The following is a 17041-nucleotide window of genomic DNA, read 5'->3' as shown; positions in this document are numbered from 1 at the left end:
GATATCACAGAACATAAGTCTCATAAGGCTGAGACCTGACTGCTTCTGCATATCTTGTACTTCTAGCATCGAGCATTCTGCCCAGCACACAGTAAGCACTCAATTAATAGGTATTGATTTGAATAAATGAATGAATATATGGATGCCAAGCTAAATGGCCTATTTATCAGGCAAAGAACCATAGACATGCAAAATATAAAAGAATCACCCAAACATAATCTTCTAGATTATAACAAATGAACCAACAGAGGTTAAGAGAGACAAAGTTACCTGCCCGGCTCACCCAGCTAGTGAGGAGGAGAGAAGGGTCTGGAATCCAGGGCCCCTGGCTCCTGATCTCTCAGTTTTGCTACCACCTCACCGGAATCCCAGTCCATGGATGGCTGCTCTTGTTCATGTGCTTATTCAGCAAATATTTACTGAGTGTTGTCTGTGTTTCAGGAACTGTGCTAAGGACGGAGAGAGAGCTAAGGGTGAATGGGACCCCTCTGTCTACATCCCAAAGAAATCACCCTGTGGGAGTGAACGGCTCCTCCTGGGGAGGAAGGGCACCCCCTGGGCTCACTCTACCAGCCGTCCGTCCTCTGAGACTGTTCCCACAGTGAGCCGGGCCGGTCCCTATCCCAGGCAGAGATGATGAGATGGTTATGAGGCGGGTCTTCTGCCAGGAACCCAGTGACAACCCCCAGCCCCCAAGGCGGCGAGCAAGAGGCCGTGGGGAGGGATGCCCCGTGGAAGGGTGTGGGCCCAGCCAGCCCCATCTCCACGTGTCCACCGAGAGCTCCTCACCCCCATCTGGATGGGAGCGTGAGAGAGACAAGCCACCGCTGAGCTCTCTGCCAAACCCAATTCTCACCAGCCTGCATGCCAGGGAAGAGCAGGAGGGATGTGTCCGGGCCTCCCTGGAAGGTCATGGTCTGTAGGGAGCTGGAAGCGGAAAGCCAGGCTCTTCGTGGTGGCCCCACCTCCTCCCTCTGGCTCACCTGGGGTCCGGGGGGTGCAGAGGAGGGGTCGGGGCCGGGCCTGCAGGGACCTGGCGACTACCCCTGCCCACAGACCTCCATTCCGGTTCAGCATTCCCTGCTTTCCTTGGCAGGTGTCTGAGGCTAATGGGCAGAGCAGGCAAGAGAGGGAGGGGAGAAGCCAGCCCTGACCCTGCAGGGCAGAACCAAAGTCTCAGCCCCTCAGGCTGGAAGGGACCTCCTGGTGGACCAAGGCCACTGGCCAGCAGGGGCAGGTTATACATAAGCAGAGCGCAGGGAGCCCACCCTGTCCGCAGCTAAGACGCACTCCCTATTATAGCCCAGCCAGGCCTGCAGCCATTCCTTATTGAGTTCCAACTAAATTTCGGGCACAGAGCTGGACACTGCATGGCCATGCTGCCTGCTCGCACAGAGCTTACTGTTAGGGAGAGCTGCAGATGAGTACACGGGAGGTTAAAAGCGCTCAGGGAGGGCAGTCTGGAATCCTACAGAAACATGGAGGGGTGGCTCCAAATCTAGCCACGGAAGTCAGGGCAGGCTTCCTCCCAGAAGTGACTTCTCATCTGAGCCCTGAGGGTGAATAATATCATCCAGAAGAACAAACAAATAAAGCTGTTTTAGGGAGCTCGGGGAAGGCTTCCAGAGAAAATGACATGAAGGATCAGTTGGTTTTAGCAGGCAAAGCAGAGGAGCCAAGGAGCCAAAAGGAAACAACAAGAGCAAAAGGCCCAACGTGAAAAAGCTAAGACCTGTTGCAAGGGGGAAGTGGAAGAGAGGAGGTGTACTGGTTTTCTAGTGCCGTGTAACAAATAAAAAGAAACAGCAGCTTAAAGCAAAGCCCATTCTGCAGGTCAGAAGTCCAGGCAAGGAATAGCTGGGTTCTCTGCTTGGGGAATCTCAAGAATGAGATCAAGGTGATGGCCAGTTGCCCTCTCATCTGGAGCCTGGAACCCTCTTCTGACTCATTCAGGTTGTCAGCAGAATTTGGTTCTTTGCTGGCTGTCAGCCAGGGGTCACGCTTAGCTCCTAGAGGCCACTCTCAGATCCTTGCCATGGGGCCCCCTCCATCTTCAAAGCCAGCAGCAGGGAACTTCTCCTGCACTGAATCCCCTTGGACTTTGAATCTCTTTCACTAGGAAGAGCTCAGTCCCTTGTAAGGACTCAGCTGACTGGGTCAGGCCACCTCCCTGCCCCCCACCCCCACCCCCAGGATAATCTCCCTCTCTTAAAGTCGACTGTACATAGTATATAGCACAGAGCCTACCTGATCACAGCAGCGATTCTCATTATCTCACTCATTCACACTCAAGTGGGGAGGATAGAACAAGGGTGCAGGTCACCAGGGTTGATCTTTGACCCATGCCTACCCCCAGTACAAGGCGGCAGGTGGCAATCCTGCACACCAACGCTGCTCGCTTCCCTGTGCATTCTCCTCTGGCATCTATCGCTGCCTTCCATTCCCCCTCTGACCCCACCCAGCACACTCTCCCAGGGTCTGCAGCTTGGAACCCAGGAGGCCCCAGCTCAGACGTGCCTCCCACGTGGGCTCAGGGGACAGCCTGCCTTGTGTAGTGCCACATTACAGCCATATACATTGAGGCCAGGGAAGCTGAGAGTGGTGAGGCCTTGCAGAAGCGCAACCCCTCTGTGAGTAGAGAAAGCAGAAGTTACCCCAGTCTGCTGCCCATGACATTCTCCCACCCACTCTCTCCTGGTTGTCTGGCTGGGGCAGAGCACACAGCCAGGTGTGGGCTTTCCAAACCTTTTCCCACAAAGCCCATCCCCACCTGCCCTGTCCACCTGCCCTGGATGCCCACACAACCACATTCTGAGCTGTGTACAGAGCCCAGCCGTTAAGCATACTATCTACCATCTGCCACCTCCCCTGCCCCACACAACCCAAATCTACCTGAAGGCACAGGCTGCCCTGAGCTTCTTGCTCCCTGGACTTGTGAAGAAGCCCCTGCACAGGCCATGCAGCCTCCTCTGAGTGCTCGTTCTTCCTCATTCTCAACATCGGACCCTGCTCCCAAGACCCTTCCCAGGGTGTCTTTCTGGTTGTGTGCCCTGGAGCACGGAGAGAGGAGTCCAGGGTTTCCCACATCCTTTCTGCTCTGTGTGAAGCAGGCTTTGCAAACTGCAGGATGGAGCTAAAGGCACCATACAACAGCTATGCTCAGCTGTGCCAGGTAAACTAGACCCAGTGAGGAAAAAGGAGTACTTTGGGTGAGCTCTGCAGCAACGGGCTCTGTGAGAGGTGACGGGGTCTGTTCTGGGACTTCACAAAAAGTCAAGGGTCACACCGACCCCGCTCCCTGGGCCGCCCAGCTGAGCTCTCAGCGGCAACCAAGTTACCTCCACGCCGTTCGCCATCCATCTGGGAAAGGTCAGGAACTAAATTTGGAACTTGGCTTTTAGTTCTTTTGCATCTTGACGTTATCTCCAAATTTGAGAGCAGGCTGAGGGAAAAGATTCACGGAGGAATGTGCCGGAAGAGGGAGTAAGTAGATCAGAGACGGAATATATCTGCCCGGTTTTAATAATAACAATTATCGTGATAATGCCCCTAATTAGTACAGCCTGTCGTACTTTCCAGATGCATTCTCTCATTTGAACCTCGCCATCATTCTGTGCGGTAGGAATTGTTATCTTTATTACACGGCAAAGAAATCGAAAGGAAAGGGCTAAGACCAGGCCACTAGTCAGTGGCAGAAATGGAACCAGACCCAGGACTGCAAGTCCCGGCTCGATGCCCCTTCACTGCCCACCACGGGCCCTGTCGCTCTGACCGTGGCTCTGCTATGCTTGGGCATCTCCCATGGAGCCCTAAAACTTGAAAGGCATGTCGGGCTAACCTGGGCCAGGTGCCATGAAAGTTCCCCACTTATGAGAGCCCTGGCCCCCCCAGCAGCAGTCAGTCCAGACCAGGGTGCCAAGAAGTCCCTGAGTTCAAGGAAGCTCCCAGGTCTTGCTTGCAACAGCTCAGGCTGCAAGGTTTGTTCTGGTTTGAAGCCAGTCTAAAGAAGTCAGGCTGACTCTGGGTCCTGCACCCCAACTGGAAGCTCTCATCAGTTTAGGAGGAGGAGCTCAGCTCAGCTGAATCACTGGTCCATGGGAGAATAAGGGCCTCGAGGCCAAGTCTACTCCCCAGGAACCCCCCAGGAACCAGCCCACCACAGGCAGCACTGGACAAAATGCATGGCCTCACTCCCCCCAACAAATGGCACAGATGAGGGGCTCCATGGCTATGCCCCTGCCCTAAAACATCCACAGATGCACTACAACCTGAAGAGTTCCATCCCATACTTTTTGTTTCTCCTCCCTGGGGACCCCCTTGGTGAAGAGATAATCACATATGTTGTACATACTAGAGTTGAGGCCCCAATTATTAAAGGACCATATTCTAAGCAAAGCACCCCTTCCTTGTGCACCTGAAGGAAGCCCCACAGTAGGGCGGTTAAGAGCACAGACTCAGGGGCCCCCTGCCGGGGCTGGGACACTAGCTCTCCCACTTCCTAACTGGGGGCAGGTGAGTCCATTTCCCCGGACCTCCGTTTCCTCCTCTGTAAAATGGAACGATTATAATGATAACAAGAGGTCTAACAGGACGTTGAGAGGGCTAAGTGAGTTAATAAGCATAATGTCCTAGGAACAGTGCCAGTGACAGAAGTGTGGGCTATGCAAGGGGTGACATTACCGACTATGATTGGAAGGCACTAATCCAACAACTTCCACCATACAGAAACCAGAAAGAACAAAAGGAAATAAAGAGGTGGGGGGAGCGGCTTCTGAAAGCCAAAATCAATGTTATAAAGTCCATGAATTAAAGCTAATGCACTTTATTCATAAGTGAGCCCCTTAGGTTTTCAATCAGAATCTATTTACTCTTACTTTGCACATAACGATAATGGATCCTGTTATCTGGTTTTCAAGCCCACAGGAGAGAAGTTAGCAGCAAATTCAAAGGGCTGGTGCTGGAGCAGGCAGACACCCCAATAGAGGTGGGGGACATAAAACATGTCCAAAACCTCTTCAGATCATCACATCCTGAGACCACCTGGAGGTAACTCAGCTCTCTGATGTCTTCGTGCTACTCCAGCAGGTTTAATCACTGAAATTCCTAATGACCATGCTGTCCCAGAAAAACGGATGAAATATTTTCAGAAATTTTCTTTTAAGGGTCCAGAGATTTGTTTCACATTCTAGAAAGACTTTCTTCGAACACACTTAAATTAAAAGAAGCTGGGTGCATGAAAGGGGTCCCATTACATAGAACTTGAATTCAGATAGAACGTTTTCTCCCCAAACAAAGAGGGTCTCAAAGGGATCAAGAAGTGTCACCACACTTAGACTTCAAAGCAGCACCTCCTCTCACCCCATCCACTGGTAAATGCAGAGCAGACAATGCCTTCTCCTCCCTCTGAAATATTTAGTGAGTAAACACAGCAGGCAAACAACCACCCCAGGCACCATGAAGGTTTATGAGGATTCGATTAAGCACAAATCTATCAAGGAGCTTGGCATCTAATTTGAAATGTCGTGCTCCTAACAGGCTGCTCATGCAGTCCTCTCCTGCACTGGCCTTGCAGCCTGTCCTCCCCTGCTCCCAGGGCTCTCCATTCTCCTAACGCATCGGTCCTTGGGGCAAGGGTTTTCTCCTCTGTCTGCAATTTAAGCCTGTGTACTTCTACAGAGCAACGTTTGCCAAGTTGTGTTCTGAGAAACGCCATGCCTCAGGCTGTCTGTGAGATCTGGAAAGGTTCTGGTCTCTGTGCCTGGACCGAGACAAGGTGCACCTCAGTGCACATAGAGAGGGCTGTGTCACGATCAGGGACACATCTGCAGATCAATTGCCTGCATCTGCCTGACGGCATCTTTGCTTCACAGCTACACTTCACAGGGCGAAGTATTTAACTTCTCCGAACTTCAGTGTCCTCATCTGTAAAACGGGGCAGTATCATCTCATGGGGTCAAGACGTTTAAATACATTAATACACATAAACCACTGAGAACAGCCTCTACATATGGCACGAACACATAAATGGCGCCTGTTGTTATCGTGCTGAAAGCTTGGAGAAGCCCTACGGTAAAGTAACTTGTTCAACTTGCATTAACCCAGCATTTACCAGATTCAAGTTACAACAAAACCAAGTTGCTTTAAAAATAATAATGATAACCTGTTAATAGTGCTGAGTGTTTAATTTTCAAAACATTTTCACAACTATGCCATTTGATGGTTACAGCAGCCCTACATATTCCAGGGACTAGAGCAAAGAGCCCCCACGCTGTGGTTTTGTGCAGTCCTGCGTTCAAATTACAGCTCTGCCACTTGCTCACCAAGTCACTTCCCTGAGCCTCTATTTCCTCATCGGTCATAAAGGGAGGATCCCACAGACCTGGCAGGTCCATTCATTCACCCATTTATTCGCTCAGTGAATACTGAGTGAGCGTCTGCCACGTGCCAGTTACTGCTCAAGGCACTGAGATGAACAGGATGAATGGGATGGAAATAAATTCTCTACCCTCAAGTAAGTAATTAGACAGGATAATTTATTGTTGCAAGGATTAGAAGCATTGTGGGCAGAGGACTGGCTCCTGGGAGTCATCCAACCAGGGTTCAGCATGACCAAGCAGGTATGCAGTCACGTACCTGCCAGACGAGGAAGCATAAACAGAAAGGTTAAGTGCCTGCCCTAAGGCCACACAGCCCAGGCCTGGCTCCCCAGGTCAGTGCCTCCCAGCCCTGGCTCCACCTGGAAAGCTTTCAAGACACGCCCAGGCCCCCACCCAGACCTTTCAGCAGGAATGCTTGGGGGGGATCTTAGGACCATGGAACCACAGAATCACATTCCCAATGCACAGTGTCAAGCTAATCCTCTCATGTACACGCAGACTCTCCCCGGCCACTTCCCGCACCCTCTCCTGCTCTGACTGCACAGCACAGGACATGATCGGTACATGATGCAGAAGCCATGTGGCTCATTACCTGCAATTATCTGTTGGTATATTTTAGTATTTTTCTGCCAAATTTGTGTGTCTGGCATGTTAGGGTGACACATACAAGACAGCAATCATAATCTCATTTTGCTATGATCATGATCATGGATGCATGGAAACCTCAGATCCAAGACACCCTCAAAACCAAGGCTCACTGCAGAAAGACGAGGGGAACCCAAACCGGCACTTTAATTCACTTCTCAAATAAAAGCTCTGACTTGTGGCCGCAAGCTCTGCTCAAAGCTGGGCAGGACTCAGACTCCTCTAAGAACTTGTGAGGGTCTCAACACAGGACCCCAGGTGGGGCGTCTTCCACCCAGTACTGCCCAGGAATGAGTGAACCTCCATTTCACAGTGCCGCAGACGCACCCCGGCCCCCTGAGCTGTGACTGGGAGGGGGACAGAGGGATGACTCAGGCCCAAAAAGTAAACTGGGGGTGGGGGAGGGTGGGGACAGGGTGGTGTGGTCCCCACAGGCCACTCCGGCTTCTCTCCTTGGGGCTCCTCTGTCCCCACAAATGCCTCCCTGCTCCCCTCCCCGTGTAATAAGAAACAAGGCCTACAGAGACACACCAGGCTGGCTGGATTAGAGTTGCCAGGAAACAGCTCTTTGGTCTCCTCTCTCATCCTGACGTGCCCTTGACCCTGACTCACCCAGGACCAGGGGCAGGACAGGGCCTCCAGAATCTGGTGTTATATTCTAAATGGCAACACACCTTTCCCGTGCCAGGCACTGTTCTGAGCATTTTATATGTTAACTCATTTAATCCTCACAACCACCTATGATGCAACTCTCATTATTACCCCAATTTTACAGTAATTTCACAGACATCCCAGGCTTCTCCCAAGTCTAGCTCAAGCCCCCTGACTTAAAGGAAGCTCAATCTGACCAAGCCATTTCTCTTGAACTCTCCCCTAAAGGAGAAGAAAACACAGCCCCAAAGAAGATTCCTTTTCTGGCCTCTTTCCCTCCCTTCTCCACCTCCCCATCAAGCCTGGCTCCTGCTCCAAAAAGTACATGGCACTGTTCTTTGCTCAAGGTCAAATGCCAAATATATTCTCTTAATATTTCAACTCAAGCCAAATATGTGTAGACTTTGGGGCTTAAGGAGAACTGGAAGTTTTCCACACACAGAGTTCTCTCTGCTTGCAAAGGTTGTTCCAGAGACATCATACAATTTGCCAAATGGGTGAAGCTTTGGTAGAATGGATTTACAGTTTCTATATAATGAATGATCTACTGCATAGTAGGTGGCAATGCAACAACAAGACTGTGAATAATAAAGAAATGTGTCATGGGCTGGTTCAGGTTTCATTAGGCTCCACTAGCTTAAAGAAAAGATAACAAAGATGATTGATTCTGGTGCAAAAGTGTATGTTAGATGGAGCATAAAACAAACAGACTTTCATTTAAATAATGAGAGAAAGATGGCAAAAATCTATTCTGGAATACTTTTCTTCTCTTGGAAAGAGAAGAAAGTAAAGTGCTAGAAAAATAAATGGGGATTATTTTAAACAGGTGGGAGAAAGGAAAGGGCTGAGAGAGAATGGATGGAAGCTGACAAATTTGCGAGAGAAACTGCAAGCAGGAGCCAGTGCAGATGTGAATTTGCAAGCATGTGTGAAAAGAAGAATTTTCTAACTCTATGACAGTGTGAGTGTGGTTTGCTAGATTACTCTTGAACCAAACACAGCGGGAAACCCCTCAGCAGTTGATGTGTCTCATCTTTGTGTCCCATCCTAGCTAGCGAGCTGAAGGACAAGCCGCTCATACGATGGGGAATGTCCTAGGTTCCTCTTCTCAAAGAGCAGACCACGATCACCTGCATCAGAATGACCCAGGGAGCTTGTTTAAAATGCAGATTCCTTCAACTCACAGAAACAGAACCTCTGGGAGCAGGGCCTGGGAATCTGCATTTAAATCAGCGCGCCACATGGTTCTCATGCCGTGAGGCTTAAGAACCACGGCTGTAGGCAGCCTTTTTCTCAAAGTGGGACTCTGAAATCATTCTTTTTTTAAAAAAAAAAGCTATGAAGGTAATGGGGGACTTCTTAAGCATGTTTTTAGGGGTACGTGACTGATTTGGGAAGCCACATTCTGGCATGACAAGGGAAATGTTGCAGCCATTGAATCTCAATAAACAGTTGTTATGTATCTACTGTTGCAGGCCCGGGTCTAGGTAAGGTACAAACGTGGGTCAATTGCCCTCTTCTCCTACTTCTAGGCCTAAGCTCAGCTCCCCTCCTCATAATAAATCTTGTTAGCAGCTTTAGGTGGCCACAAAGACAAGCTTTTGAACTACCAACCAGTCCCTCTCATATTTTTGTAGTCTTCTCTTAGCTTCCAAGACTCAACTCTCTCCAATTACCCCTCCTACCTCTCAGGCCAAACCTCCCTCCTGTCCTTTATTGGCTCCTGTTCTTCCAACCACTCTATAAATGCTGGGGTGCTCCAGGGTTCCAACTGTGGTTATTTACATCCCCCACTCTCCACCCCATCACTGGCACTCTGATCCACAGCTATGACTCCTTCTCCTGCCTATGCTTTGATTGAATCCACATCTCTGCTTTCAGTGTGAACCATCTCCTGAACTCCAGACAGATATCTACTGCCTGGAAGACATCTCCATCTGCACATTCCATGGACTCCTCGCTTGACAAATCCCAAACTGTGCCCATCATCCCCTTCCCCCTAAAAGAGACCCTTCTCCCAAAGTCCTTCTCCTGGCTAATGGCACCTAGTCACCCTCATCCCCAGCCTGGGAGGCAGCTCCCCAAAATACCAATCAGTCACAAGTCCAGGCAGGTTTACCTCCTCAAGCCATCACCCCCTGTTTATCCCTATTGTCACCATCATCTAGACTTCTGCAAAAGTTTCCTGTTCTCCTCACAAACAGTGAGGCCTCCCTCTGAGCCACCCTCCCTACACTGCAAGAGCACGCTTTCTAAAATATGCATCTGAATCCAGCACTTTCCTGCTCCTAAAACCCTCAGGGTCTCCTCCTTGCCTGTGGTTAAGTTCAATCGTTGGCAAAGGCCGTGAAGCTTCCCATCACCCAGCCATTCTTCATCTACTAGCAACCAGCACCCCATCCTCTAGTCATAAACAGCATCATCTTGGGGCCTTCGTACAAGGGCATCCCTTGGCCCAAAATGCCTCATTTGGCCTGGTAATTACCTCCTTATTAGAAAATGCACCTCAAATATGTCTTCCCATGTGAAGCCTTCCACTACTCCCTCCCCAACCAGCAAAACGGATCTGTCCTTCTCTGTCACCCTCAGTATTTACAGAAATCTACTTGCATTTTTATCTTCCTTATAAGACACAGGCTGCCCCTTGAAGTATCCCAAAATAGTGACCAAACCAGTAGAAGGAGAGACTAGAGGTAGAACACCAGGAAGGAGACTATTTTAATAGTCCAGGCAAAAGATGACAAGGGCCTTGGTTAGGATGAGGATGAGGATGACTATGATGACAACAACAATGACAATAATACCCAAACACATAGTTCTTCCTATGGCATTCTTCTAAGATCCTTATATGTTTTGACTCATTTAATCCTCACAGCAACCCTACGGGGTAGAAACTGTTATTGTTATTCCCCTTTTATAGATGAAGAATCTAAGGCACAAAGAGTTTAAACAAATTACTTTGAAATTCAAAAGGAGGCTAAATGTGATATATTGCCAATTAAAATCTCCACCTCCTGATGCCTGCTCAGAGGAGCACAGTGAGAGGAAGGAGGCATTAAAGAAGACTCTGCACGACCACAAGCATGACATTGACATTGGCCAAGCTAAGGCAATGAAGAGGAGCAGAGACAGATTTTTCTGTTTTCTTTTGGGGGCAGAGTTGTACGATGGTAGAGACAATGAGTTCTATTTGGGTCTCGTTTGTTCAAGGCACCTGCAAGACATCCTGGCCATATAACCCTGTGCCAAGACTGTACTTGGCACTGCACGGTCACTGTCTGCCTAACTCATCTCAAGAACTCTAGGAGGTGATACCACCTCCATTTAAAGATGAGGCTCAGGAAGGTCAAATAACCTTAAGTTCAGATTCAGAGCTACAAGGCGGTGAAGCCAGCATTTGAACTCAGGTCTGTCTGACTCAAATTTTGCTCTAACCAAGAGGCCAGTAGTTCCCAAACTCGACTGATCTTAGCACCCGTATGAGGAATTTTTAAAATACATATTCCTGGGCCCTACCCCAGAACTAGTGAATCAGATTCACTGAGGGAAGATAAAGAGAATTGTGGACATAGATGAGTTCACCAAGGGGAGAGTAAAGGAAAAGGTGCTGTGAGGGTCTAGGATAGAACCATGGTGAAGTTTCCTGTAGAGCAGGAAAAGAAGCCAAAAGAATCAGGAAGGAAATGGTAAAGAAAAATAGGAGACCTGTAGTAACTGTGTCCCAGAAGCCGAGGGGTAAAGAGTTTTGAGAAGGGGTATTTGGCAGTATAATATGCTGCAGAGAGAACAGGAAGGAGAAGGGCTCACATCACAACATTAACTTTCATACTGGTTATCTCATGGAGTAGAATAATGGCCTGGTAAATGTAGGTGTTTGTTTTAGGGGTTTTCTAACACAGAGAAGAAGGAGTGAGATCCTTGGCTTCTGGGTTACAGAAGCCCAGGTCAGGGCATCAGCAATAGATCTGGAAAACCACAGGAGTCTCTTGGTTACCCAGTCCCAAACAAACAACAATCCCAAGATGGCAAACACGGGCGTGTCAGAGAGGAAGCAAAAATGGGCTAGATCCCGGGCTATGTCCTTGAGACGGAGCCCTCAAGTCAGCACCACGTGCCCCATCCCCAAGCCTGAAAGACATCTGGGGCTGGAGAGGTCTTCTGATGGAGAACAAGCAAGCACATTGGATCAAAGACCAAGGCCCTTCCAGAAGGACAAAGCCATTTCAGCAGGGTGGATCCACTGCTCCAAGAACAATATGTCCCTTCTGCCCCGCAATGCAGTGGCCCTGGAGAAGTCCCTGGGACTGAGCTACACCTGAGAGAAAGGGCTGACAGCCCTGAATTAACAGAGATTAAGTTTATGCTACCTGGCAAGATGGAATCTTAGAGATTATGTTCAGTTAAGGGAAAGAAAGTTACATTTCTTTCCTGCCTAAATTTGCCAACTGAGATTCCTATCTGTGACATCCCAAAGACCCATTTTCTTAAAATGACAAGAATGGAAGAAACAGAGCAAGGAGCCAAGGAGTGAGAAAAAACGAACTCACAGAGGTGGTAAGTGCAAACTACTCTTCCAAAAAACAGAGAGCCACCAAACAAAGTTAAGAGGTGAAGCTGGAAGAAGTGAGACATGTTTGTGTGTTTGTCTGTCTGGTTTTAGGATGGAAGAACCTGAGCTCGTAAGGCATTGCCTGTCACACAAGCTTTCGCTTCAAAGAGGGAGGAACTGCTTTAGCAACTAGAAGCCCCTTTGCAAACTCCCCACACTCTCTTCTGCACCTCCCAAATGTATAGCGCCCAGTCTCCGACAAATATCCCTGGCTCTCATCACTTCTCTCCCTCCTCTATCCAACCTTACCCGCTATTTTTAAGAAACAGCAACAGGAGCCTCACCACGGAATGCCTTGAGAAGCCTGGGCTCATGTGCTGCTGTTATTCTTTAAAAACAAAACAAACAAACAAACAAAATACCTGTTGAGGTATAATTTACATACTGTAGGGAAACAGTTTGGCAGTTCCTCAAAAAATTGAGCCTAGAATTGCATGTGAACCAGCAATCCCACTTCTAGGTATATACCCAAAAGAATGGAAAACAGGGACTTACACAGATATTTGTACACCAATGTTCATAGCGGCATTATTCACAATAGCTAAAAGGTGGAAACAACCCAAGTGTCCATCAACAGATGAATGGACAAAATGTGTGTGCACGCACGTGTGTGTGTGTGTATAATGGAACATAATTCATATATATACACACACATATATAATGGAACATAGTTCAGCCAAAAACAAGTGAAGTTCTGATACGTGCTACAGTGTGGATGAACCCTGCAAACATTATGCTCAATGAAATAAGCCAGACACAAAAGTACAAATAATGTAATGCTTCAACTTATATGGAGTGTCTAGAATAAGCAAATTTATAGTGACAGAAAGTAGATTAGATGTTATCAGTGGCTGTGGGTGGAGATTGGAAAATTATTGCTTAATGGGTACAGAGTTTCTGTTTGGAGTGATAGAAAACTTTTGGGGATGGATGGTGGTGATGGTAGCACAACATTGTGAATGTAATTAATGCCACTGAATTGTACGCTCAAAAATGGTTAAAATGGCAAATTTTATGGTATAAATACATATATATATATATACATATATATATATCTTACTATGATACATTTTTTAAAATCACCCATTGTAAGTACACAGTTCAATGATTTTTAGTGAATTTATATATATAAATTCATATATAAATATAAAATTTCTGTGCAGCCATCACCACAATCTAGTTTTACAATACTTCCATCACCCTGCGGTGTGATTTTTTTTTTAGAAAAAAACTGCTCTCCCTCCAACATTATCTAAACACAGCAAAGCCACCACTCCAGCTCCAGAATAAGTCCAAGGTGACACTGTGGCTCTCCTTCCAGCCCCTCTGCCTTCCGGAGGTGTGGGGCTGACGGATCTCAGCCAGCCCGAGGTTTCCCTGGTCTTCCATAGCTCCCCAAGTGACACTGCTAATCCTCCTGCAAACCCCAGGGTGAGATGTCACACAGCCATCTCGGGGGTATAAGATAAAGCCAAGCTCCTCCACCCACGTTCAGCACTGCTTGGCCCAGAGCAGACCCAAAGCTTCATTGGCTTAAGAACAAGAAGTAGATTCCACATGTAACCAGAACTCCTTTCTAAAAAGCCGCAGATCAGGGATAAAGCTGCAGGGGTTTGGGGGAGGACCAGTGGTGGAGGAGGGAGGTGAGCACACAGAGAAGAACTCTAATCCATGGAAGAAGCACCCGCTTTTCCAGGGACCATCTATGAGACACTTTTTGCTTGTATTTATTTTGACACAGTAAGATTTTCTTGCCTGTTAAGAGACAAGGTCACGCCTCGGAAGGCCATGTGGACCGCAGCTAATGCTCTGCCTGCGGATTCTGTCCTTGTCATCACTCAACACTCACTGGCCCAGGGTTGGAACTCGTTCCCAGCACATGTCCCCCGGCCAAGCCACGAGACGTAGCAGCCTGGCCCAACCGAACACCTGGCCCAACATGAAGCAGCAGCTGATTGTAAAAGACGGGAGAACGGTGGAGAAGTTTCAAACATGCCTCAGATTTCTTTGCTGAAGAGGTCAAAGCAAATGTCAAAGGTTAAAAAACCAAAACACGAACCCTATGAGAACATCAGCACTTGGCAACAGTGGAATGGAGAATCTAGTAACCCTCCTGCTTCCTTTGAAAACCATCTCACCAGCCAGTCCAACCCCGCTAATTAGAGGAAGGTGCTGATGACGGGAAAGATGGCGGCTTTGGTGACCAAACACACTTGGTGGAAATTATATGGAAAGTACTGATGACTTTGCAGGGGAGAGGGAGAGAGACAGGATTTTCCTACGAGCCTGGGGCAGAGGCATCCCAGAGTGCCTGGTTTTGCCAACTGCATTCCACAGCTCTTTTCCTCACATGCCCAGACGGAGCAGAGGCCTTTGGAATGACTTCACATTCAGCCAAAAGTAAACACACTCTCCATTTTTTCCATTCTAACCCCAAATTGCCAGCACTGGCCTCCCAACAATCCAAATGGAAAGCTGCCTTTCCCAAGAAAATGAAACCTCTTTACTAAATAATCCATCTTGGCTTCAAAAGCAAACTTTCTTAAAAGCTTCCTAGAACTTATTCATCATGCAGCAATGCTACAGATCACCTGAGCAAATGCTACCAATGAAACCAAGGCTCTTAAAATAAATACAACCAATGAGCCAAGAATAAAAGCTCACTCCTGCAAACACCTGCACTTGCAACTTGTGCAGCACATTTTGTAGCACTCATGGGATTTGCTACTCAAGATGCACACACACATGCACACACACACACCCAGAGCTCACTCCCACCTAATTGGAATATTCTTTCTGAAAGCAGGCTGTGATAAGACAGGTGCTGATTTGAATATAGAGCAAAATAGCCCTCAAGATCTGAGCTCTGCGGCGCTCTCGTTCAAGTACATGTCAAATACACATCTTTCTTCACTTCCACATCCCAACTCGAATCCATGTGATTCAAGTGCAACTCTCCACCAGTTAAGAAAAGCAAAGACTCGACGGTGGTGGACTTACCAAGTTGGAGTTGGTGGCGTTGGAATCGTCCTCGGGAAAAGGAATATAGATCGCTAAGGCCACACAATTGGCAAAAATAGTCAGTAAAATAATGATTTCAAATGGCCTGAGGAAGGGAGTTAAGGAAGTTAATGTCTCAGAAGGCACAAGTGAAACAAACATACAAACATATATTTTTTTAAATGAATCAAGGATTCATAAGAATGTTGTTTAAACAATACATTCCAAGCCCCTTGTATTCTGAAAAGAAACATATGCCTTTTTAAGTGCTTCTAGTGGGTCGCCGCCAAAATTTTTCCTAATATGTCAAAAGCAGTGGAGGTCAGTCGCGTGCCAGAGTAAACACAGATTTCTAAAAACTTTCTTTCCCCTTCTTTTATTTATTTGGATTACATTTGACTTCATTTTCCCTCATGAGTACTTGGGGTTGCTTTGAAAGAGCAGGGCCTGCCCCAGTCAGGACTCGCCAGCCCCCCGCCCCTGGCACCCTCTTTTCCTCACGGCTCACACGGCAGCCACCAGGGGCCCAAACGGGCAGCCTCGGATGGGAGGGACGGGATGGGATGGGATTTTAAGACCGATCTGGTTTTTAATGTTTCTAATTAAAGTCTGGAGGCTTGACTTTTAAATCTTTTAAACTGAAGTTTAGAGGATTTCTCCCCCCTCTCTCTTATCCTCTCAGAGCTTTCAGAGAACCTGAAGACAGCCCGGGGTCTCAGAATCCTGAAGAGTACAGAGGGGAAGTGGGTGTTTGGAGGAAGGAAGCCATCTCTCCTTCCAAGCAGAGTTTCCCACAGAAGACAAAGAGTATAGTCAGTCTGGAGGGCACTACCTTCGGTGGGCAAAGCCTTCACTTCTAGGCCCTTGGCATTTCAAATTGCATTTGCTAAGGTCTAGAGAAACAAGCCAGTATCAAGAGAAAAGTGAGCTAATGTGATGAGATCCCTTCCACTGAGGCCCCATCCACACCCACAAGCAAAGGAAAGAAAGGGGAAGCTTCAAAGGAAAGGCCAGTTTGTGCCCTTCCAGCCCCATTCACCCACATTACCAAATTTTCCACCTAGCATATGAAATCTAACTGGGGGAGGAAGAGAAGGAGGGATGGAAATTCCTAGGTGAGGAGACTGACTTAATTCTGGGAAAACCTGCACTCACAAGATTAATGAATTCTGAAGCACAAAGAGACCTTGGAGATCATCTGTTGCAAACCTCTGAGGCCCAGAGAAGCTGGGGAACATCTCCAAAGCCACACAGCAGGTAAATGACCAGTAAGGACTAGAACCCAGATTTCCTGACCTCCGAGTCCAGTGCTCATTCCCCGGCTACGGACTGCCTGACGTGCAGGAAGGACAACCCTGGGTCAGAGTCACAGAAGTCTGGAACTGGAAGGAATCTTTGTCATTATCCAGGCCAGAGCTTCCCAACTGATGAGCTGGTTGTTGATGCCCCTCGGACCTGTGGGTACACCTGAGGGTCCATTTACCCAACACACCACATGAAAGTTATTTTCTATGAGTGCATTTCCTAAGAGATGGCATGCAGTGGACCTGTCCAAACTCCCCACTTAACAGATGTAGAAAGTAAAACAATCTCTCCAAGATCCCACACTGGTAAATAGCAGAGCCAGGACCAGAATGCAGAGCAACTGACTAATCTTTTCCAATACATCATGCTGCCCCTTGAGTAGGCCAAGGAACAAGTGATGATGAGGGTGGTGCTGATGATGACGATGACGAGGGTAATTAGCAACCACACTAGC

The 17041-nt window shown here is 48.0% G+C and overlaps 1 protein-coding gene across 3 annotated transcripts in view; it reads right to left on the bottom strand.

Moving 5' to 3' along the window:
• CACNA1C (calcium voltage-gated channel subunit alpha1 C) overlaps window positions 1-17041 on the bottom strand; it is a 647070-nt gene that overhangs the window by 568057 nt on the left and 61972 nt on the right. For all 3 annotated transcript variants that reach the window (XM_037846263.1, XM_037846264.1, XM_037846262.1), the window contains exon 3: window positions 15283-15388. In XM_037846263.1, coding sequence (XP_037702191.1) covers window positions 15283-15388 — 106 coding nt within the window. The remainder of the gene's footprint in view (window positions 1-15282; window positions 15389-17041) is intronic.

Source organism: Choloepus didactylus, chromosome 8, assembly GCF_015220235.1.
Source record: "Choloepus didactylus isolate mChoDid1 chromosome 8, mChoDid1.pri, whole genome shotgun sequence".
In the NCBI taxonomy this organism is placed as follows: domain Eukaryota; kingdom Metazoa; phylum Chordata; class Mammalia; order Pilosa; family Megalonychidae; genus Choloepus; species Choloepus didactylus.
Note: the sequence above shows the minus strand (reverse complement) of the source record. Positions and strands in the feature narration are given on the sequence as shown.